This window comes from Chlamydotis macqueenii, chromosome 2 (genome assembly GCF_036417535.1).
Source record: "Chlamydotis macqueenii isolate bChlMac1 chromosome 2, bChlMac1.mat, whole genome shotgun sequence".
Classification (NCBI taxonomy): domain Eukaryota; kingdom Metazoa; phylum Chordata; class Aves; order Otidiformes; family Otididae; genus Chlamydotis; species Chlamydotis macqueenii.
The window spans coordinates 56,966,760-56,990,340 of NC_141557.1; the positions used below are offsets into that span (position 1 = coordinate 56,966,760).

General features: G+C 41.5%; 1 protein-coding gene across 2 annotated transcripts in view; it reads left to right on the forward strand.

Moving 5' to 3' along the window:
• The window catches only part of HECW1 (HECT, C2 and WW domain containing E3 ubiquitin protein ligase 1), a 265,943-nt gene that overhangs the window by 239,841 nt on the left and 2,521 nt on the right, over window positions 1-23,581 (forward strand). For both annotated transcript variants that reach the window (XM_086743039.1, XM_086743038.1), the window contains 5 exons: window positions 7,292-7,390; window positions 8,804-8,933; window positions 12,967-13,113; window positions 14,511-14,625; window positions 15,885-16,083. In XM_086743039.1, the coding sequence (XP_086599165.1) occupies window positions 7,292-7,390; window positions 8,804-8,933; window positions 12,967-13,113; window positions 14,511-14,625; window positions 15,885-16,083 (690 nt within the window). The remainder of the gene's footprint in view (window positions 1-7,291; window positions 7,391-8,803; window positions 8,934-12,966; window positions 13,114-14,510; window positions 14,626-15,884; window positions 16,084-23,581) is intronic.

A 23,581-nucleotide genomic window follows, 5' to 3' on the forward strand; every position in this document is an offset into this window, starting at 1 on the left:
GATGATATGAATGTCCCTTATCTACATTATCTTTGTCATTTTTCTGGATAAAGCAGAACAGCCTGCAGCTTTCCCAATAAAAGCATGCCATTTTCTCTGTGGCACAATTAGTCTTTTAACCTTTCCTGACAGTTCTTTTGTGGTGTGTATAGCCAGCATATAAGGAAGATGAAAAGACATTTTGAGTGAAAATGCAACATAGCTAGGTTAGACACAAGGAAAAAGACTTGAAGTATTTGATTAGGTTAAATAAAGAAGAATAAGGTTTGCATTATCACATTGTTTTTCAGTTACTGGTAAATTAAGCTTCAGGAATGGTTTGAGGTTTAGTTGCTAATTCAGGGTACATGAGCTTCAGAGATTTAGAAGGACACAGATAGTTCACGTTTCCATCATGTGTAAGCAATAGCTCTTTTCATGTGGTTACTCTTTAGTACTGAGAAACAGAAATGTTGTGTTCCATTTGCAGATAGGTACAGAAAATAAAAGTAGGGCAAGCACTTACTGGAGTGTCAGTATTGCACTGGCCTTTTGCAGCAGAAAATTTATGCACAATTTAGCAATAAACTGAGAGGTTGACTCACATAAACCTGTTCAACATATGAAATGTGAAAGTAAAATATCTAAAGGAAGGCTGACAGGAGAGGGTTCACTGCTGTAGATCTTCACCTGAAGAGAATTACCAATTCAGGATCTGAAGCCTAATGGAGGTTTATTTGTACCAGGTTGCTTTTCTCTCTGAAAATCACTTTTCATCCTTTCTTTTTTTCTTGTTTAATTTCAGTTCTTGGGTGATGCGCATGTATTTCACACATCTCTGAACACACTCTTTCTATTTTATGACAATCTGCAGGCAGGCCTGCTGGACCGTTCCTCTATCCATACAGTTTACAATCGGGGGTACTTAAGAAAGGCCAGTGCTTTCTTAAATGAGTGTTACGAATTTCCTTTAAAATATAATTAAATCTCATAAGTTTTACAGGAATAGTAAGCAGACAGAGTATTATCAAAGAGGGACTCGTGGAATATACTCCTTCATCTTTCAATGCCTGAACAGAATGGAACAAAATGCCTTGGCTCTGAGTAGAAAGTATCCTCTATTAAGTCCCAGTCACATTTGCAGGGGCTGCAGGGGTAAATCCCTGTAGTCTATAACTATTTAGCATCCATCAGTTTCCAGGCTGGAAGTCTGCACAAACAGTTGCTCCATGTCAGCACTCCTAAATGTTTCCTTTTAGTTTTAATTTGGAAAATGGATGGAAAATAGATGGAAAAGATTCGCTTTAAAAACTCAGTAACTGCCTGAAAATCTGGAATTAATTTTGACCATATATGAGTTAAGATGCATTTCAGTATTTAGAATGTAACTCAAAGGAGATTAAAAAGAAAATTACAACAAAACTTGGTCGAGTGGGTCATTACCATTCCTTCAGAAGAAGTATGTGGGGATCCAGAATAAGTTCTCAGGTAGGATGCTAGTGTGGTTAGATATCAGGAGAGGTGGGATAAGTCCTCAGCGTGACATTGGAAGGTGCCATGTATAGGTGATTCAACATTGTATATTTGTCTCTCTGAGAATTCTTCATCTTAGAGATGGATAGGACAAGGGGTAATGGTTTTAAACTAGAAGGAGGCAGATTTAGACTACATATATGGAAGAAATTTTTTTACAATAAGGGAGGTGAAGAAATGGAACAGGTTGCCCAGAGAGGTGGTGGATGCTCCATCCTTGGAAGCATTCAAGGCCAGGTTGGACAAGGCTCTGAGCAACCTGATCTAGTTGATGTCCCTGCTCCTCGCAGAGGGGGTTGGACTAGATGACCTTTAAAGGTCCCTTCCAACCCAAACCATTCTATGATTCTGTGATTCCATATAAGAAAAGAAAACTAGCCAACAATAATCTTGTTACTCCTTATATTGGAATTCTCCTCCAGGACAAGTTTAGGAATTATTTTACCATTTCTCTTTAATGTGGTGAGACTTCGTGGACTTTTGTCTCTTGACCTTTCCTCTCATATTAATTTTAAGAGCTATGCCTCTTATTGACAATACATGAGCTCATCAGATTCCTGAACTGAAGAGGCATCGTGCTGGAATGCCACAGTGTCCACCTTTGAGCCTGCAGATACGCAGAGCAAATTTGCCACAAAACCAAATGACACGGTGGCAAAGAGACAGTCTGCACAGTTTGCAGATGCAAGCTGGATAAACAGAACAGCATTAGCTATTGCAGCCTGCATGGCTAACCTTTCCGACAATAGATCGTGTCACGTCATCGCGTTAGTCCATTCAAATGTTCTGTCATTTATGCGAATAGGGTTAAATATGCACACCAAACTAAAGAAAGGCATTTGTTAATGAAGGCTGATAGAGGTGTGGATTTGATCCACTGCCAAGGTTTTGTAAAGATGATCTGATCTACTGCTAGGTTATTGCTATGTAGATGTAGCTCATTACAGGACACGTTGATCATGTCCTGCACTGAGCCATCGAAGGATTTGTGCTGCTAGCATACAGACACACACCTCTGGGGCATTTGCCTGACACACTGCCAGTTTTGCTTAAAATTCATAGTGTATAAGGCCAGGTGGAGTTGCTGTAACCATCTGGTCAGCTTTTTAGCAAAATACACATTCTTAGAACTTTCTTGCATTTAAAAAAAAAAAAAAGTGCTAGTGTTGGTGATTCCACTAAAAATCAGAAATCATGAATCAGTACGTTTTCCTCTGTGTGTTGTCTCCCCCCTCCAAATCCCAAGATTGCAAATCACACTATTTTAGGCTGAAAGAGTGGATTTTTAGTTCCTTTAATCAGTAGTTTCTGGCCTTCAAGATGCTCACGCCTGTCTTCATAACAGTGGAGGTTTTAACTCTCCTTTAAAACAAGCTCTACTACAACCTCTAGAACCCATGATGCCTGGTTTCTTTCTTACAAATTTGGGTTTCATGACTGAATTCTCTGTTGTTGAATAAGATGCATGTTCAGAGTGAAGCCTTTCCCATGACTGGACCCTTCTAAATACCTTCCCTTTTTTAGATTCTCTGGTATCTAGTAATGGTTGAGATTAGGTCCTGTCTCTCCCACTGTGGAAGGGCTAATAGGCTTTCCAGCTGCATCCACCTGCCAAATACCATTCTCCCTTAGAAGAGCTGCCAAGGGTAGAAATCCTGTACTGCGGTGCAGCCTCATTTGTTCAGCTTGTCTTTCAGGTGGCCAGAAGTTCATCTGCACAATTAAACAGCCAAAAGCTTTAAAACTGGTGCAACAGAACATGTAAATTTGTCTTACAGATGAAAGCAAGTTTTCAGAGTCTTGTGAAAGGAAAATAACATTTTCAAATTTGATGTGAACCATATTATATTCATCTCTCTTGAGTGCTTCTATGAATATTTTTTCACAAACTGCTGCATCAAGAAGGGCACACTTAAACCCAGCTGATGTGTTTGAGTGAGATAAGGTTTGCAGGATTTTCAGTCTTTTTAATCCCATCAGGTGCTTCCTCTATTTAGGATTTAAAGTTTCTCATACCATAGCAAATTTAGCCCACAGAGCATGGTTACCAAAGCATCCCCTGTAGAATGATAAAAACCATTCTTCCCCTGTACGCAGAGATTACAATTTTGTCAAGGTACATCATTCTCCATCTGAATCCAAGGAAGGACTGTCATATAAAGCAGAACTGCATTAGTTCAACCAGTTAAGAGAGAGCCTTGCAACAAAGGGTCATTATGGGTTCTGCCTTACTCTTCTGCTATATGATAAGGACTAGAATAAATTAAATTTCCTGTGACTCACCTGCAATTGGAGGAAAATGTATTGCTTAGTCGCTGCCACAGCATATGGATTTGTCTCTCCCTGTGTACACCGACATGCAGTAAGTATGCAGAGAGTCCCACTGAGGAGAACAAGCCTGTTATGTTGCAACAGGCCGTTGTGAAAACAGGCTGTTTCAGGAGCACCTGCAGCCTCCAGAAGGAAAGAGTGTTAGCTGGGTAGTGTGGAAACTTCTGCAAATGAGTCAAAGATTCGTGTTGTTAAAAGCCAGAAAGCAGGTGCACACAATGTCCTTTTTGAGTGAACGAATGGCGTCAATAGGCAGGCAAACCAGAGCAGCTCTCCTGCTCATTAATTCTGTCTCTCATTCTACCATTTCCTGTTCATTAAGTGCGTCCTGCATTTCCCTTCTCTGCCGAAGCACTTACTCAGACTCAGTCATTGTCTCTGAAAGGGAAGGGTGTTGAAAGAAAGAGCCAGAGCAAGACCTTGCATTCCCCACCTCTCCCAAGCTGTCTTTCCTGCTAGAAAGAAATCGAACAAACATTTTACACTTCCTTGGAAAGATAAATGTAAGTCAGGTTTAAGGAAGGTATGCGCCCTCCAGCCAGGATTTACCTTTGTGCTGCTTATTCTGTCAAGAAAACTTGTTGTTTCTGAAAGGACTGTCTCACCTGTCTCTGAATCTTACTCATGCTCTAAATCCTTCAGGAAGAAATAAACACAAAGGTCTGGTTTTGTTTTAACTGGCTTTTGTAAGGAGGGCAATTTTTTTTCTTCTTGCTTTTTGTAAGTTTGATATATTTTAAGTGGGACTGTTATGCTTGGCTGATCGTGGTGGCAGCTTGATGGACTGTATGGACACAGACACAGATAGACTGTATAGTTGTCCTCTGAGGACAGTAGCAAACACCTCCCTTTCGATAGGTATCTGTTGCTTTACCACTGTCCATGTTTCTCAGGGCACGGCTGGACCATAGCAGTGTCGCCTATGGTCCCATGCCCTCTCCAGAACGGACCAGGGGCCAGAGGACTTTCTTACACCACTCTCCAGATCAGGGAGTCAGGTATAGTAAGTCTCTGCAGAGATAACCAAAACTACATGCAAGGGAGGAAGGGTTTGTGGGCTAGAGAGCTCATGTACTTTGGCTACGAAGCACTGTGTCTTCTGGAATGATACGGAGCTGCCAAGAATTACAGTCTGCAACATAGCTTTTTCATCCATTGTATTGACAGGCACCAGGAGTGGCAATGTCTTGTTAATTATTTCATCTCACTTATCCAGACCAGTTAGTACTGGACTTGTTTTCCTATATAGTACCATTGCAAGGGCTGGGACTGTGGAACCACAGTCAGGCCCCCAGCTTGAGCAAGCCCTGGAGTGTCCCAGAGGGCTGCAAATACAAGGGCAGACTGATGGACCACACAACCTAGAGTTGCTCTGCCCACGTTTGCTTAGATTGACCCACCAGACTTAGTCCTTTCACACAAATGTTGCCCATGGCATTTGGACGGTTTGATACAGTTCTACCATAAGGCACTGATTCAGATTAAACTTGCCATTAACAGCTACCATACTGTGGGCTCATGATTGTAAACACCTTGATCTAGATGCACTACCCTTTCATGTCAGCTTTGCGTTAATGCTTGCAAAGCCATGTGGAGGTACAGAAGTGGTACAAGCAGCAAGGAAGAAACCAATGCTGTTCACACATTCAAGCAATTTCTTAGCAGAAACAGGATTCCTAAATCCGTGAGACTTTTTCTGGCAATTTACCTTCAGCTTTACTTTATTCCAAATGACTCCTGCCTGCCTAGCCCTGCAGAGTCGAGTAGCCATGGGGTGAGCGTTGTGGTGAGGAACACCCAGTGGTCATAGTATTTCCATTCAATGTTAGCTTTCAAGATGTATAGGGTTGGATAGAGGAGGGAGGTGGTGAAGAACAAACCCAGAAAAGCCGACATGCGTTATTTAGGACAAACGGACTTGATTATGGATCCTGAAGGTGCTGTAAAACTGATGGATTACAGGCTCAGCATTTCTGGGATTTGAGCTGTCTGGCTTCCACTGTGCTTTCATTGTGTCAGCTCCCTCTCTTTTCATTGCTTTTTTTCTGGAAACATTGCACTGGAGCACAAGTGAAGTGAAGCAGGTCCTAACTAGGCCCAACAGCTGCCTTTTGTTGCTGCTGTGGAAACAGCTGTAAGGGGGTAATATAATCACTCTTCTGTTACCAGTCAGCTGCATATCATAAGCACCTTTCTTGGATGCAGGGGACCCAGAGGCAGCTCCTGTGGTGATGTAAATGCTAATTGGGCCCACAGCATGCTATTTTGTGGCCCATTTGACATACTAAGCACTTGTTGTTCTGTCCCATGAGGATAAAGTTGACTAAATAGATATTCAGCATGGCTTTTTTTACAATGAGACTCATGTTTCATTCATGTGGAGGAGGGGTCTTTGCACTGGTTCCTGTAGTGAAAGGAATGGTTTCTAGGTTTTTTGACCTGTTTCTCATCTTTGGTGCAATAAAACTTTACTATGATATGAGTCAGCTCAGACTTGGAGTACTCACACTTGGGATGCTGGCTTTTTTTCTTTTCCTTTTTTACAAATAAGCAAGCTTTGGATGGGTGATGGGGTTTGTTTTTACAAAAAAAACCAAACTCACCTGGACTCACACCAGTTCTGTATTTTTCTGTCTGAGATTACTGATTTAAAACCACATTTGATGGAAGTATATCTAATAAGTCATAGAAGAAATCAGGAAGAAAAATTTTACAGCTTATTACCACAGGTTGTAGATTGTAATGGGCAGGGGACTACCTGAGTGTACTTGGAGCAGGACTAGGGTTTGTTGTTCGATAACAGAAGTAAACACAAGAGCATGTAAATACTGAAGACAGCTGAGCATTGCCATTAAGAAAGTGATCTGGGGACAGCTTGCCTGAGCTTTAGATATTGATTTTAACATGTGTCTTTGGTCACAACAGTTAACTTATTTGAACTTCAGTTCCCCCCCTATGATGTTGACTTGCTAACCTTTCAAAGTTCTTTAAAGCCTCACCTTTGAAAGGGTTGTAACCCATCAGAAACTGGATATACTGATTCACCAAATATCCTTTGTAGCTATTTTGATAGTATGTTTTCTGCTGAGGTGAGGTGGATTATTACAGTATTTCACCAGCTAAATATTGCATTTGATGGACTCAGTTTGTCTGAACGTTCAACTAAAGATCACAGATGGTGAATCTTCAGAGCATTCATTGGTCTGGCACAGGAGAGCATATAACATGCCAGCTGCGCATATGAGTACTGTAGGAGATGGATCACGAAGAGATCCATTATTGATCAGAGATGCGTAGGGTGGTGTTAGGTATCTGCCTGTAAAAAAAAGAAATAAATTAATAAATGTAAAAAACTAAGACAGAAATAAAGAACAGTTACTACCTTTGTAAGTTTCTATGCTGAGTGTCTTGAGTTACACTTTGTTTACTCTGCCTTGTTATATCCCAGGTTCAGGTTCAGCGGTCGTATTCTTGGCCTTGCTCTCATTCATCAGTACCTTCTTGATGCTTTCTTCACAAGGCCATTCTACAAAGCACTACTAAGGCTGTAAGTATGAGCATGCAACCACACAGAAACCATGCAGAAACACTGATCCCACAGGGAGTCTTACAGAGACACAGACCCTTGTGGAGTTGCTTCAAGCACTCTGATCTTCAAATGCTTTCCACTGTTGGTTGGTTGGTCTTGTGACAGAAAACAAAACACGTTTAAATTTTTCTTTTCTTCCTCCGGGAACTTGTCCTTCATAAATATTACTATATTGATGAAAGTGCATATGTAATGTATGACACTTAGGAACACATTTGAAAGAACTGACCCTTAATTCCAGAGTTTACTACTGATGAAAAGTTATCAAAGTTAAACTACAGTGAAGATTGAAAAGCAGCTTTGATGTAACAAAACAAAACAACAACAAAAAAAGGAAGGAGAGTCACATTAAGAAAAATACATAGTTTCTCATGCCTCACTGGTGGAGTAGGTTTTCATTCTAAATACAACTCAGGTTAATTAGGAATGCTAATGTTGATATAAAAAGTGAACATTTCTTGTTGATTTTCTACTGTCTTTTACACTAGTAACCAGAAGCTACTAGTAATATATTACTTTAAATGTCAAGTTTATAAGGTTAACTTTAATGGACAATCTGTCCCACTTTAATTAATAGACTGCAATAAGACAAGGTACATAAAATTTGCAACAATAAGAAAAGCCATAAGTAGTAAGTCAAGACTGCAATTAAATTACAAAGAGCAGAGTAAAGCTTAGCTGAAATAGTTTCTCATTTAGGATGATTTAGCACAGATATTTGTCTTAACAGTCCTTCAAGTTCTTTAACTGTATTTAATTTTATTTTTTAACAATGAATATTGCTGGGGTCCAAACACTCATATCTATATTGTATCCGAGCTAGTCTAGAAATAGCATGAAACCAGGAGTGCTCCCTGCATCCTTATTGCCCCTTTAGGGAATTTGAAACCAGACTGCTGGTGACATCCACCTGCCCTTTCAGCAAACAAGGCCAGCTCCTTATTAGCAGAAATTTAGGCTGCCTGTTCTGCCTCGTGTCAGTCTTGTGTGCACCCCTTAAAGATGATAGATACATGGAAGCAGCCAGGCACAACCCGGTGGGGCCCATTGGAACTGAAGGTAAGCATGTACTCTGAAGTGCATGGAATCCTGAAGATTCACATAAAATCGAACCCCAGGGGTGCCTTCCAACAGCAAACAGTGCAGGCAGCCAACAGATTTGGCTATAAGCCCAGGCATGCAAAGTAGACAGTTGCAGAACGGCTTTAAGAGGGTCTGTGTAACAGGCTTTGATGTTAACAAAACCAAAGAACACAAGCTTTGTGTTGGATCTTCGGCATAAATTTGTTCACATTCTTAGTAGTAAGTCATCCTGCCAGTAGTCATGGGGTCATATATTCAGCTACATCTTTTTTCTTGCCTTGCAATCAGGCCGTGTGATTTAAGTGACTTAGAGTACCTGGATGAAGAATTCCATCAGAGCTTGCAGTGGATGAAGGATAATAACATCACAGATATCCTGGATCTCACCTTCACAGTGAACGAGGAGGTGTTTGGACAGGTGAGCACAGCTATGCAAAGCATCTGAAAAGCAAATCTGAAGCTGACAAAATCGAGCATGATGAACATCTTTCTGTCAGAACAGATCCTTTAGCCTTTCAATAACTTTTTCTTCTCCTACCTTCTGTTTCTTTCAAGCCACCTGTTTCAATGCAGATGTTTATTCTTAGGGTGTATAATATAAAATACCAGCCCCCCTACAGGCCTATTGAGCCACACACTGATGAGCATGAGGAATTCTCTGAAGTGGAGTGCAGCTCTTCTCTCCAGGGTGTAGTTCAGACAGATGTGGCATTTGGTGAATGCAAGCAATGTAACTTAAAGCTGATGTGACTGAAAGGATGGGGTGTTAGGAGGGAAGAAAAACATTTGACAGGTGGTGTAAGACCTGGCAACTCTCACCATTATTTTGTCTGATATCCCCCTGTTAGATTCTGTCTCTTACTTACCTTGCACCTACTTAACAACTTGGTATGTACATCCATTTATTATGCTTTCTACCACTCAACTCTACCTTAGTCAGACAAATCTCGTTAACCTAGCTGATCTGGATAACTATAGGCTTAGAGAGGGTGCAACCCTGGTTTAAGTGCAGACTGGCAACCAGAACAACTGTCTCCCAAGTGGGATTCTTTGCCATGCATTGACGCCTTGGTGCTCTCTGCTGTTGTAACCCATGCTAGATTGTAACTGTCCCTGGAAAACCTTGAAGGGACCCAAAGCAATATTCAGACCAAGCTTAAGGACCTCCAAGGAGATACTGAAAACCAGACAGACTGAAGAACCAAGCTCACCAAGTACTGCAGAAGCTCAAGGGATGGAAGTTGACTTGTGTAAGGAGCACACACACACAGTGTGAAAGGGAGCAGAGAGATCAGGTGGAATATACAGAGAGTGGTTCCTAGCCCTTGAAAATAAATTTAACAAGAAGAGTTTCCACAGAGCCAGGGTAGCTCTGTGAGCTAGGACAGTTAGACTAGTTTCTGAGGGAAGGAATTCTGGCCCTGAGAGTAAAAGGGCTGCTCTGCTATAAGCTTGAAAGTAACAGGAAGCAAGCAAGACTTCAGGGGATATTTTCAGAACTGAATTTAGTCTGCTCATAGTACAAGGTAATGAAGGATAAGCAGAGTCAAGGGTGGATGAAATTAAATGGATGGGGCAGAAGAATTGCAGTAAGAAGCCTCTGTAGGAAAGGTAACACTTTTTTTCCACAGACTTAAATGTAGAGATTTTTACAGGCTTTGAGCCGGGAGCTTGCATGACATTCAATTGACAGTACAGTCGTTTCCCTGGAAGGTATGGTTATATAAGACTAATACACCCAGACAGACAGAAACATACAGACATATTCACAAAGACAGATGAGATAAGTTTGTATTTACATTGGAAGACTACAAAGATGAATAAGAATGTCAGCCTGAATTGCCCTGATGCATCTGAAGGTAACATTTGGCACACAAATCATGCTCTCCCCAAAGAAAAGAGCTAGGCAGTTACATAGGAGTCTGTTGTGGAAGATAAGAGATGGCTCCAAAGAGAATAGAAAAAAAATACAATCTGTTGTAAATACTGTGATATGAAAGCAAAAGAACACTAAAAACCAGATTTTTATGCTGGTTCACATGTTGTTTAGTATTTTATTCATGTGTACTAGGACGCTACCCTTGCTGGGTCTAGTGATGGAGAAAAAATGGTTGTTGCTGTGAATTACGACTGTCAGAATCTAAGAGTCCTAAGTGAAAGTGAGACTTTCCCCCTTCTGAAATTTGCTAAGTGCTGACAGCAAAATAACAAAGAAATCATTATGCTCACAGATGGATCCCAGTTGGAAATTCTTGCATGCAGGAGTATCTGACCACTTAAATACCATCTGAACATTGTTTTGCTGGATACATGTGCAAGTGTAGATCACAGTGGGAGACCTACTAATATTTGGGAAGCTGGATTTCAAGTGTTGGGTAAGGGAAACAAGAAATAGTAGCTCCTTCAGAAGCTATTTGGTAGATGGGTTACAGCCCTTTTGTCCTGCTTACACAATGACTTTATTATGGACCAGTCAGTACTACTTCATTTTTTCTTTCTTGCCTCATCTCTGATGTGTATTTAGCTTTTAAACCTTTTGGGCCTAATCTTTTTTCCTAGTACCTTTTTTGTTAGAATTTACTCCTGAGGAGCTCTAGCCTTCTTGTATATTGTAGCCCAGGCGCACGACTGTAATAGCAAAGATACGACGTCAAACCAGGAGTCACACATTTTTACTGGTGGGGACTGGATGCCAGTTTGAGAACTTTGCTTATAAGACTTGAGAGTTGCTTGTGACCCTGAATACTTTCTCAGTCATCTACCCAGTAGAAAGTGTTCTTCCAGGCCTTTCTCTGAGCTCTATATCTCTGTATGTGGCTAGGACCTGTCTCCTGAGCCCTGGCAATTGCTCTAGTCGGGTAAAATGAATAGGCTGGATTGGTTGAAATGTCTCTTTGCTACTCCAGAATCTGATTCTGAATTCTAGTTTACAGCTCTGGTTAATGCCTCTGTGAACAAGAAAGAAAAAATAGGGATACATTGTTATTGATTGCCTGCCTCCAATTCTAGATAACTAATTGTATTTAAAATTATATGGATAATGAGAAGTTGAAGGAATCACTATCATGTCTAGGTGTTTGTGGGAAGTCTTGCAGGAGATTCAGAACATCTGGACTTAGGGTCATGCTTAAAGCTAGACATTTAGTTGTTGGTTTTGATGGGTGTATCTTAATGCCACACCGTCTTGAAGAATATAGCATGGTAGCTGGACCAGCGTCATACTCTCTGGGTGATGCAGTGTGGCTTGTATAATGGTGATGCAGTGATCTACATTTGGGAATTTAACCTGAATCAGCTAAGAATTCCTAACTCATTACAGCCACCCGTACTTGTTCTTGCTGTTTCTCAACAAAGCTACAGATTAGATGACTCATTTAGTATTTCCATAATTCATAATGTTACAACAGGTTCCTCAGGCAAAGTGACCTAAATACTATATATGCTGTGTGCTATCTGTTGGACTAATAAATAGATAGTAATATAAATAATATGTAAATAATACAAATAATGAATATGTATTCATGCAGCTCATTTACTATCTGTGGTAGACATTGTTGTTCTAGCAGCAGAAAACTGAGGAGGAGAGCAAAACATTCTTCCTTTTAAATCCACTAGATTAAATGTGAAAATAATTGCAAGATAAATATTATTTTCTGTCATATGTAAGAAGGAGTATGTGTTTGCTGGGTAGAATCTAGATTGATTCCTTAAATCCCTTCTCAATCTTAAGCCTTAGTAACCAAGCCAATTAAATTAACCATTAAAACACAATTAAATGCTGTAGCTCTTGGTTTAAAAACAAAACGTTATTTACAATACAAACACTTATCAGGTTTGGATGGCTGATACAAAAGTGGATCCCACAGTGACTGTATTTGTCATCTGCGTAGGGTGCTGTACAGGTCTTGTTTAGGTAGTGCATAGGGAGTATTCATTTTGTGATAATTTCTTTGGCTATTGGCAGTTGAGTAAACACTTGTATTAGCTCCTGGGGGAGTGTAACACTTGTTGCCTAAGAGACAAGTAGATCCCTTCCAGTTGATGAAACAGTCTACCTATCCCAATATTGTTATTGCCTCTCCATCCTGTTGTTTCCCATACCATTGCTTGGATAATCTACAGCAAGTAGCAAGCTCCTATGGTTGTCACCCTCTCTGCAGCTCTTAGGCAGGGAAAGGAGAGTATGAAGAGATGGGCCAGAGCGGCACATTGTGCGTGGCTACGGATGGTGCTCTCCAAATCAATCTTTGCTGGTACAGTTTGAAGTAACGTAAGGGTCAGTCCAGCTTCAGCTGGGCTGAGGGGGTGTCCCTCATTATGCTTTTTGTTTCCACTGCAAATGGACAAGAGGCCATGAGTCCAGAACTAGAAATATGGCTGTTATATTTTTCACTTATATTTTCAAAGTACAACTTAAACTTGAAACACTGCTATTTATCTTTGTTCTGTAGGTGACAGAGAGAGAGTTGAAGTCTGGAGGGGCAAATACAGCAGTGACAGAAAAGAATAAAAAAGAGTACATCGAGAGAATGGTTAAGTGGCGAGTGGAACGCGGAGTGGTTCAGCAAACAGAGGCCCTGGTCCGTGGCTTCTACGAAGTAAGTAACAAAACGATGCTCCCACAGTCTTCCATTCCTCATCTAAATGAGATGACCCCATGGTTAAACTATGCTTCATCGGTACCCTAGGAAATAGCTAAACAGACACAGATGGCAAGGAACTGGAGTGCCTGGATCTGTAGAGACAGGGACTTTGAATATGGCATATTTAGCATCAATTGAGAAAGGAAAGAAATTTATATTCTGAACATGATAAAGCATAACGATCAAGAGTTAAGAAAGATACTGCTTTCCATTCACATAGTAAGAGAAATTGGTATTTGCAAATTTTGTTTTGCCCTGCTGTGATACAAAAGAAGATTGTGAAGAATTGTACACTTCATTGAGGAGCTGGTGTGACACACTGTATGTTTAGGGACTCTTTCCAGTAAAGTTGGTCCTAGGATGCAGTCAGCTATTATCTTACTGGTATTTATGGATGCTGCTCCAATAGTTGTGCTGGGATTTTGCTCATTTATCTTTGCTGAAGACCTGGATCTAAGAACATCCTTCTGCCAGAGCTCCTACAAGGACTGGCAAAAACTGGATTAAAACCTGTGGCTTTGCGGAACAGCCCACATAGTCACCTCTTCTTGCCCCCTTTACTAATGATGTTGCTTTGGCATGAATCTTGCTCTGGCAGCTGTATAATGTAAGTAGAAGTTGAGAGCTATCTTGCAGAGGGAAATAAACTGAAAGAATGGCAACACTGAAAAATTAAACAGCAGATAATGGACACACAGAATAGTACTGGTAACTGATGGCTTCAAGCAGTCATGCACTGACATTTACTGGGGGTGGAAGCCAGTGAGGATGGCTTTGTAGCTGAAGATATTTGGTCAGCCCTTTGCTGTAGAAAGGAAAGGTTGGCTGAGTGACTCCATACAGTTTACTAAAGTGTGTATGCGGTTCACTAGCCTTTTCTCCCTATGAATACTGCAAGTCATTAAAGCTTTTGGTTTCACATAATGAAGAAAGTGAACCTCAGCTGCATCTTCAGTGGGTGAAGACCTGAGGGCACTCCTACACATTTGTAATCAAATTCCAGTGCAAAACAAATATAAATTGTCCTATTATAAATCCAGTCTTTGTTTGACTGTCAAAATCCCTTTTCAGAATGAATGTAACAATGAAGAATATTCTACACAGATCATGTCCTGTCATTTGTATTGCTTCATTCTGGTCAAATCTCATGTGTCATCATTGTTTGCAGCTCAAAACATCAGCACACTCCCTGAAGAAGAGCACAGATTTATGAGCAGAGGAGTGGACGTTAGCTGTCAGCATGCAGACTTTGTCAGAGTAAAGAGTTGGCCATCAAAGCCATAGGTTTACAAGAGATTGCATCTGCTTTATTTCCAGTCTGAAACTCTGCTTACAAGTGGTTTTTGTTCCAGGTTGTAGACTCCAGGCTTGTCTCTGTTTTTGATGCCAGAGAACTGGAGCTGGTTATAGCTGGCACTGCAGAAATAGATCTCAATGACTGGCGTAACAACACAGAATATCGTGGAGGTAAACTGCCTGCTGATGCTTACTAATATCTTGACTGTTTTCAGTCTAAAACATGAAAAACCTGGTCTGTCTTTTCCTTCTGTCTCTCCTGAGGGAAATGCTCTTTTTTGTTCAGGAAGTTTTTGTGAAGAATAACTCATGAAGTAAGATAAGTAAGATCTCAGGTTTGGATCAACAGCTGAAATAATACTGAAACTGCTTCTGCTACTTCTATCCAGATTTTACCCACTCAATTACTACCAACTTAACAGAAGTTTTGACTATTAAGTACTGAAAAGGATTTTCAGTATTAGAACTAAAAGTTACTTACTCAGATGACTGTGAATGAACTCCTGGCCTCACTGAAAGTAGTATCACAGGTCCTTTTGGCTTCAGCAAGGAGCTGAATTCGAGAGCTGAATTTCACAGTTCCCAATTACACTTCAACAAAATACAGATCTGGCTTAACCATCCCCTCAGCCTAAACTATGTCAAGTTGGATATTTTCCCTTCACCTCTAATGCCTGGTCTGGTTTTGCTTTAAATGCTGAACATCATTTATCCAGGCTGTTTTGGATGATGGATAAATGTTAAATCCACCAGTTCTGCACTATAAAAGGAAAGTCCTTGAGGTTCACATATCCTGCCCTGAAATACAGTGTTTAAGTCTTTGCTTCTCACTGCCCAGCTCTTGTGTTACCTTGAAATATGCAGCTTACCGCAAGCACAGCTGGTCTCCCAAGTTATTCTCCTCCTCCTTTTTTTCTGTTTAGCTATTGAAACAGATTCAGCCTGGGTTTATGCTGGCTTTCACTAGCACAAACCAAGGCACAGAGCCCCTCAGGTGGGAGGTTTGCCAGGAGGAGCTTGTGGCAGCTCCTCTCCATGTGTTGAACACTACTGCAATCCAAAAGAGAATTTATTTGGGAACCAGAAATTGTTAAGCCATTAGGACTCACACTGTGTGGCATATCGCAATTGGTCTTTTATATCTCATGCAGGTAACCGCAGTTCTTGCCAAGGGATTTCTGAGGCCAATGTACCTCAAATATATATATTTGTGTTTCAAGGTTTCAAATGAGTTTGTAATATTGTAATATCCACAACCAGGACGAGATGGGGGCTGGGACCTACTGCTCATCAAGAAAAAGATATAATGTTAGGTCAGGATCATTTCAGTAGGAGATCTACTGCCCCATGCTAGTGGGAACATCTTTCAAGATTACACTTCCCATTTAGAGGGAGTGATTTTAATTTCTCTCTCTTGCTTCTTGGTTTAGGTTACCATGATGGACACATAGTAATACGGTGGTTCTGGGCAGCAGTGGAGAGATTTAACAATGAGCAGAGACTCCGGTTGTTGCAATTCGTCACTGGAACATCAAGCGTGCCATACGAGGGCTTTGCAGCTCTCCGAGGGAGCAATGGGCTACGGCGCTTCTGTATAGAGAAATGGGGGAAAATAACCTCCCTCCCAAGGTATGTCCCAACTAGGATATAAAAACAGAAGTGCTGTGGAAAGGTGAGCCTGGTACTTTTTTGCATTTCTCTGCCAGTGAAAGATAATGAGTATGGTAAGGACATCTTAAAACAGCAAAAAAAAAACCCAGTTATCAGTTTGTTCTGCAATGACGTTCAGATAAAAGTGTTTTCTTTTGGTGCCTTTTCGATTTGGAGGCTCAATTTAAGCTACTTTGAATCCTGCAAAATGATTAAGATAAAGATTTCTATAGGTCCAAACCTAGTTCTCTTATTTTGATTCTGGAACAGATCCAGACCAGCAGAAGCCTGTCAGCTGATTCTGTTCCCTTTACTTCTAAAATACTAGTAAAAATACTTGTGAGTTTACAGAACCACGAAAGCCAGAATCTGTCTGTGAGTTTTGACCAGCGACTTGAGTGTAATCCCTTCATTTGCTCTGATGGTTCCACTTTTTCATCGTGAGGAAGCTTAGTGAAGGGACTTCAAACCATGTGGTGATAATACCCAATTTGTTACATCTAGTTCAGTCAGCCAACTAGGAGCAAATGAGCCATAATGTCATACAGAGTGATGACTGGAAGAGAGGGAACATAACCCCCATTTTTAAAAAGGGGAACAAGGAGGAGCCAGGCAACTACAAGCCGGTCAGCCTCACCTCTGTGCCTGGCAGTCATGGAGCAGATTCTCCTGGAAACCATGCTAAGGCACATGGAGAGCAAGGAGGTGGCTGGTGATAGCCAACATGCTTCACCAAGGGCAGATCGTGCCTGATCCATTTGGTGGCCTTCTATGACAGAGTCACAGCATCGGTGGACAAGGGACGAGCAACTGACATCATCTACCTGGACTTGTGCAAAGCTTTTGACACTGTCCCGCACGATATCCTTCTCTCTAAACTGGAGAGACATGGGTTTGATGGACAGACCACTCAGTGGGTAAGGAGTTGGCTGGATGGCCACACTCAGAGAGTGGTGGTCAACGGCTCGATGTCCAAGTGGAGACCGGTGACGAGTGGTGTCCCTCAGGGGTCCGTGCTGGGCCCGGCCCTGTTCAACATCTTTGTCGGCGACATGGACAGTGGGATAGAGTGCACCCTCAGCAAGTTCGCCGATGACACCAAGCTGTGTGGTGCCGTCGACACGCTGGAAGGGAGGGATGCCATCCAGAGGGACCTTGACAGGCTGGAGAGGTGGGCCCAGAAGGCCAACCTCATGAAGTTCAACCAGGCCAAGTGCAAGGTCCTGCACCTGGGTCGTGGCAATCCCAGGTACAAATACAGGCTGAGCAGAGAATGGATTGAGAGCAGCCCTGAGGAGAAGGACTTGGGAGTGCTGGTGGACAAGAAGCTCAACATGAGCAGGCAATGTGCCCTTGCGGCCCAGAAGGCCAACCGCATCCTGGGCTGCATCAAGAGGAGTGTGGCCAGCAAGTCAAGGGAGGTGATTCTCCCCCTCTACTCTGCCCTGGTAAGACCCCACCTGGAGTACTGTGTCCAGTTCTGGAGCCCCCAACATAAGAAGGACATGGACAGTTGGAGAAGGTTCAGAGGAGGGCCATGAAGATGATAAGAGGGCTGGAGCACCTCTCCTATGAGGACAGGCTGAGAGAGTTGGGGCTGTTCAGCCTGGAGAAGAGGAGGCTCAGGGGAGACCTGATAGCGGTCTTCCAGTACCTCAAGGGGGCCTACAAGAAAGATGGGGAGAGGCTGTTCAGTAGGACCTGTTGTGATAGGATGAGGGGTAATGGTTTTAAAATAGAGAGAGGTAGATTTAGATTGGCTATTAGAACAAAATTTTTTACAATGCGAATTGTAGAACACTGGCACAGGTTGCCCAGAGAGGTGGTGGAAGCCCCATCCCTGGAAACGTTCAAGGCCAGGTTGGATGAGGCTCTGAGCAACCTGATCTGCTTGGAGATGTACCTGCTTGTTGCAGGGGGGTTGGACTAGATGACCTCTGAAGTTCCCTTCCAACCCTAACCATTCTATGATTCTACGATTCCATGACTTCACAGTGCTTCCCCAAAGGAGGGATCATCTTTCTTTTCAGAACAAAAGGACTAGGGCACAGAGGGGTAGTCTGACTAAGGCTGCCCAAGAGAGCCATGGCACAGCCAGTGATACATTCAGCTTTGAGTTCTGCTCCAGCACTTTATCCGTGCCCAGCAGCACTCATCCTTCCTTACCGAAGTGAGTCACCTTTTCTTGAATGTCCTTACAGTTGCCTGAGGCTCTGCCCCATTGAGATTACAGAATATTTTTCATGGGGCCACATTTTAGCATATCTGAGATACTTTTGCTACGTGACCCTTTTATATAACATTGGCCCTCCAAAGGATGCTTTCATGTGGCTCTTACCATTTGCTTTCAGCTGTAGTCCAAAGGAGGCTACTTCTGTGGCACTAAGAAAAAAATCTCTTCTGGCAGATATATTCAGACCATCAGTTAACAATGGGTCTGATCTAGTGTTCTAGTTACTTGTCATCTGTGTTGTTTACCCAGAAGCACACTATCAGACATGGACTTGAGCAGACCTCCAGAGTCCTCTGGAGAGGGAAAGTCCAAATATGGTCACCCTCAGTACAAGCCTGCTCAAGTCTATGCTTTTGCAGTGAGAAGACAGAGGAAGTGGACCAGGGCACTATATCAGCAGACATTCTGAGGTGACATCTTGCACTGACTCCCTCTAAAGTTAGGAGAAGGGAAGTAACTGTTTTTAAGGCACAATTCATCTCACCTGAACACAGCCTTTTAAAATAGGTCCGTTGAATCGCACCTGGTATATTCTGATTTATGTTCATAGACCATAAAGACGCTACAGAAACTAGATGGAGAACTAGAGTTACATGAAAGCTAGATTTAGGCACTGAGATTTAAAAACAGATGAAAACATGTAAGGTCAGTGAGATGACTCATACCCTCTGAGCATCAGCCAGCAATGTGGAAAGAAAGCCTGAGAGCTACAGTTTGCTATGCGTAGGCCTGATCCTCCTTTTGCAGCATATAAATAGTCCGGTTCTGTGTAAGGGTTTCAGATCTGACCAGGGGCATTTCTGCCTGTAGACAGGCAAATGGGAATCACAGACTTGTGCAGCATGTTTGCAGAGCTCTCTTTGTACGCCTTCTGGGATGGAAGGGGGTGAGAGGGGAGGGAGGACCTTGGCGCGTGCACAGAAAATGCCCTGGGCTGACCCATCAAATTCTGAAAAGGTGATTGGCCTCTTTCTGCTCTGCTTAACTTTCTTTGTGAACCTAGGCATTACTTATGACCTAGATTCAGTTAGCCCCGAGACATTCACATTGACAACTTTATGTTTGTCTGCTGATCACCAAACTTGTTGCTCTCCCTGAAGGAGGCCTCTTTTCCAGGTGAAAGTTGTTAGCAACTTTTAGAAGTCTTAGAGCTCTGCATTCATTTTAGCCAGGGGAAAGAGAGACAACACTTGCTTGTGGGGAATAAACACAGCTTGATCACCGTGAATTATTACCTGCATTTTTATAAAATTATGGGGTGCTGCCAAGTATACACAGTGTTAAGAAATACATAAAACACCCAGGCTAAACCTGGAGGCTCCCTAAATCCTTAGCTAAGCAACTAAACAATTGTTATTTTAAACTTTTTTTTAAATGCCTGATTATGGATTGCTCATGTTTATTTAGATTTACTTACATATTTACTTAGACTTAGAGGCTAAAAAAAAGTCATATGTCATATCCTGTAGGCCTTTTGGCCCCTATAATATAATATGAGTGTAACTAACTTTAGCTGTTTAAAATAAACCACAACAAATTCCCTTGTCCTTCTAACAACTCCTACAATTTCAGTGAAGGTTACCCTTGCTACACATGTTCAAAGTCTTAGGAAAAAACTCAGCTTTCTCATGTCTTAGCAATCATCAGATTTAGTTGTTTATGTGCTTAGGTATGGATTGCACCTCTTAATTACTGGCCTTAGTTCTTAGGCCCTGCCCCAATAAATGTGATGCTGTGAGAGGTATCATGGAAGCTTGCATAAAGCTGATGCATTTGGCTTTCCTGACATCCAGGTAGGTGGTGGGTCACTGGGGGTAGGTTAGTCTGGCCTTTGGGTTTTCAGCTGCTTTACAAAATACCGAGATAACTTTTAGCTCTATCAGGAGAGTCTAGGACTCTTTCTGTATTCTCTCACTCCTCCTGCTCCAGATGGCTGAAGAAGTTAGGCGATTCGCCTTTACATCTTGTCCTTACACTCTGATAATGGAGAATGCAACTACCATTTGCTTATAGTGAGCACAGATGTGATAATACCTAAACCAGGCGTGCTTTTGCACTTGCAACAGCAATGTGGCATTCCCAGAAAAGAGGCATGGTGTAAATTTCTAAAATGCAACACTTCTCAAAGAGTAACCACTAATATGTAACACTGAGACTGCTTCTTGGAAGCACTGAGGATAAGCAAGACTTTTTCAGGAATATTGTGAGTCCCGTAACTTCATTCTAAATTGGTGCACTTGTTCATGAATAGGGTAACAGTGGTGTAATACGTTCATGTAAGACAAATAAGACTTAGATTACACCAGTGGTTTATTTCTGGAGTGTGCATGTGTACCTGACACATTATTCCTGGCTATATTTACTTTGAGTCCACACACATTAGTACTGTACAGCTCAGAGGTGCTGCTTTACTCCCAGATCACTAGATGATGACCCTAAAGAAGGCTCCGAAGAGACCGCCAGATTTACGCATCTGTCAGCGTAAACTGGCAGCATGGTTTCTTCCAAACTGATGTAGCTTGTCATATGAAATAACACTCAATAGGTAATAGGTTCAACCACTTGTTCATCACGGTTGAGTTTGCTCTCCCTATCTAGTATGTAAAACTTTCTCCCAAAATAAAGGAGTTACATATTTTACTTCTTGTAACTGGTGTCCCGAGTAGGGATGGATGGAGAATTCTTCCAGCTATAGCCTCTTCTGAAGCAGGAAGCCTCTCTTCACCTTTTGTGGGTCTTGCAGATATTTAACATGGAACCAATTTTAGCAGTATTTTTGCAGGAACTTATTCTTTGTTCCCCACCAAACATTAATGGACACCGGCTTTCTTGCTGGAATAACATAGCTTCATCTGGTATTGTTGGGAGCAGAACTCCTGGCCCAAAACAAACCTGTGCAAAGAACTAACAGTATTTTCTACTACAGCTATCTTCCCTCTTCTTAAAACTTCAGCCTGCAAAAGTGTTCAGTGCCTACGAATGCCACTGCCCCATCTTCTGCTTGCGCTCCTCACCTGGCCAAAACTCCTCTCAGCTCCAAGGTTATTTCTGTTTGAGTATCAATTAAGTAAGAACATCAGGATGTATACCAGTGATTCAAATAATCACACTTGATGCAATGAGGTCGCTTTCCCCATCAATGCTGAGCTGCAACTCCCCTTTCATCAAAAGAGATTTTCATTCAGCAGAGTACTATTAGTGATTACCACCATACTGTCTGTGTAATATGTGTAATAAAGATTGTAATGTGTAATAAAGATTGCCAGTGCTAGTAAATATCTGATCTTTTGTAAGATAATTCTTTCCCTCTCTATTACATGATCAAGTATTTAATCACCCCAGAACCCCATATAGCAATTAAAAAAAAGACTGTGTATGAGTACAAAGAACTTTGTTCTCATAATTTCCTTCTTTCCCAGTGGACTGAGTATGTGTGCTTTGCTGTCTTTTATCATTCCTTATCTCCCATCCCTCTTCTCTTTCCTCTTTTCTCACGTACAACAGAAAAACCATCTGCAAATCTACATTCCTCTATTAAGCAGTGGTTTCTAGACAGCATATAAGTGTTCCTTCTTACAGACAAAAGGAACAAAAGTTGATGCTTGTGAGTCCTGAGGTTGATCAAAGAAGGGGGTTTGCGTTCATCTGCAGAAAGCAAGGTAAAAAGGACAAATAGCCAGTTTCTGCCTGACAGGCATGGTTATATTAGAATGCAAGTCTTATTTTAATTGATAGGTTCAAGCTACAAATAAGATAGGAGAGGGTTCTGTACACACTTACTGTCTTTGGACACTCATCCTGGGAATTAAAGGAAGTGACAAAGAAGAATGCAAAAATCTTAAAAGCTTATAATTTTTAGAGAGAATTCTTAAAAGAAATAGCACAGCACTGTGAACAGTGAGCAAGATTAAAGGTTCAGACCCACCAAAACTTCTTTGAGCAATAAAGACAGACTGTCAGGAAGAATGAAATTTTAAGTAGTCCATTTACTACTTTACTTATTGGAGGATAAGGGCACATGAGGGTCAGAGGTTTTTTACACAACTTTATCTTGCATTTTCTTCTAGAAAAGCCAGAATCCTTTCCATAAAAGCTTTTACCAGTCTAATTCTTATTCCAGACCTCTCACTCCTTGGACACCCTCTCAAATGTCAGCAGGCTTATGTGGTAGGAGGCTTAATCAAGGACAAAAGACTTTCCTCATTGCAATGACTGTTTCTTGCACTGCTGATGTAATGTTTTCACCCCAGTAAGTGCAGCAAGCCCAGTACTACAAAACAGCAGGTGTCCCCTGGGTTGTGCTTACTGTAGTCACTCTCACTGGGATCAGTAGTACGAGGTCAACATCATTTGGGAGGAACTTACCCCTTTGGAGGACAAGGCCACAAAGTTAACAGTGGATCTTATGGGAAATATCCTTGCCTCTTCATTGCCCTGTGTACTGCAGTATCAGACAGCAGTATGATAAAACAGACTAGAGGCTGAGCAATTTGTCTTTAGTCCGGTTTGGAAAATAAAGGTTTCGGCTTTCAGTTCCAAGAGGCAAAGGCACTATGCACAACAATACTGAGGAGAGAGGGAACACTGAATGAGATGGAGTCCCAGTCCCAGTCCATATTCTGGAGGCAGAATATGTTCTTCAGTTAAACAAGTAGACACCATCTCTGACTTTTGCAACAAAGAACCAATTAGACACATTGAATGTATACTGTACAATTTTACACATAATTATCTTCTTGTAAGATTGAGATGGCTTCACTGGCATCTTCACAGTTGCAGTAGGTCCACATTAATTTCACAGACCAGAATTTGAGTTTGAGCTCAGGTTTTGCTCTTAGCACAGCACTGTGCTTAAGGTGCTGTTTTGCACCTTAAGTAAGTAGAAGTGTAAACACAATCAGCATAGGACTCCTGAAAATTAGTTTTCATTTTTTATGGCAATTTTTGGAGCGAAAGGATTTTTTTCTATAGAGTTGCTGGAGAACATAAGAGTGTTGATTGGCAAAATGCTTCAGTGTTTCTAAACATGTAAACTTTTTCTTCCGTTCTTTGTAATAGTTTCTCCCAACAATAAATTCCTTGAGACCTTCTACAGAAGAGTCCATTTCTGTAAACCTCATTAATAGGAAAAGGAATGGATCTTTTTTCTGAGTTTAAACAGCACAAATGACTAAAAGTCAACATTATTGCAAGTTTGTTTCATAACCAATATGAAATGAGATGGATGATGATCAGTCAAGATGA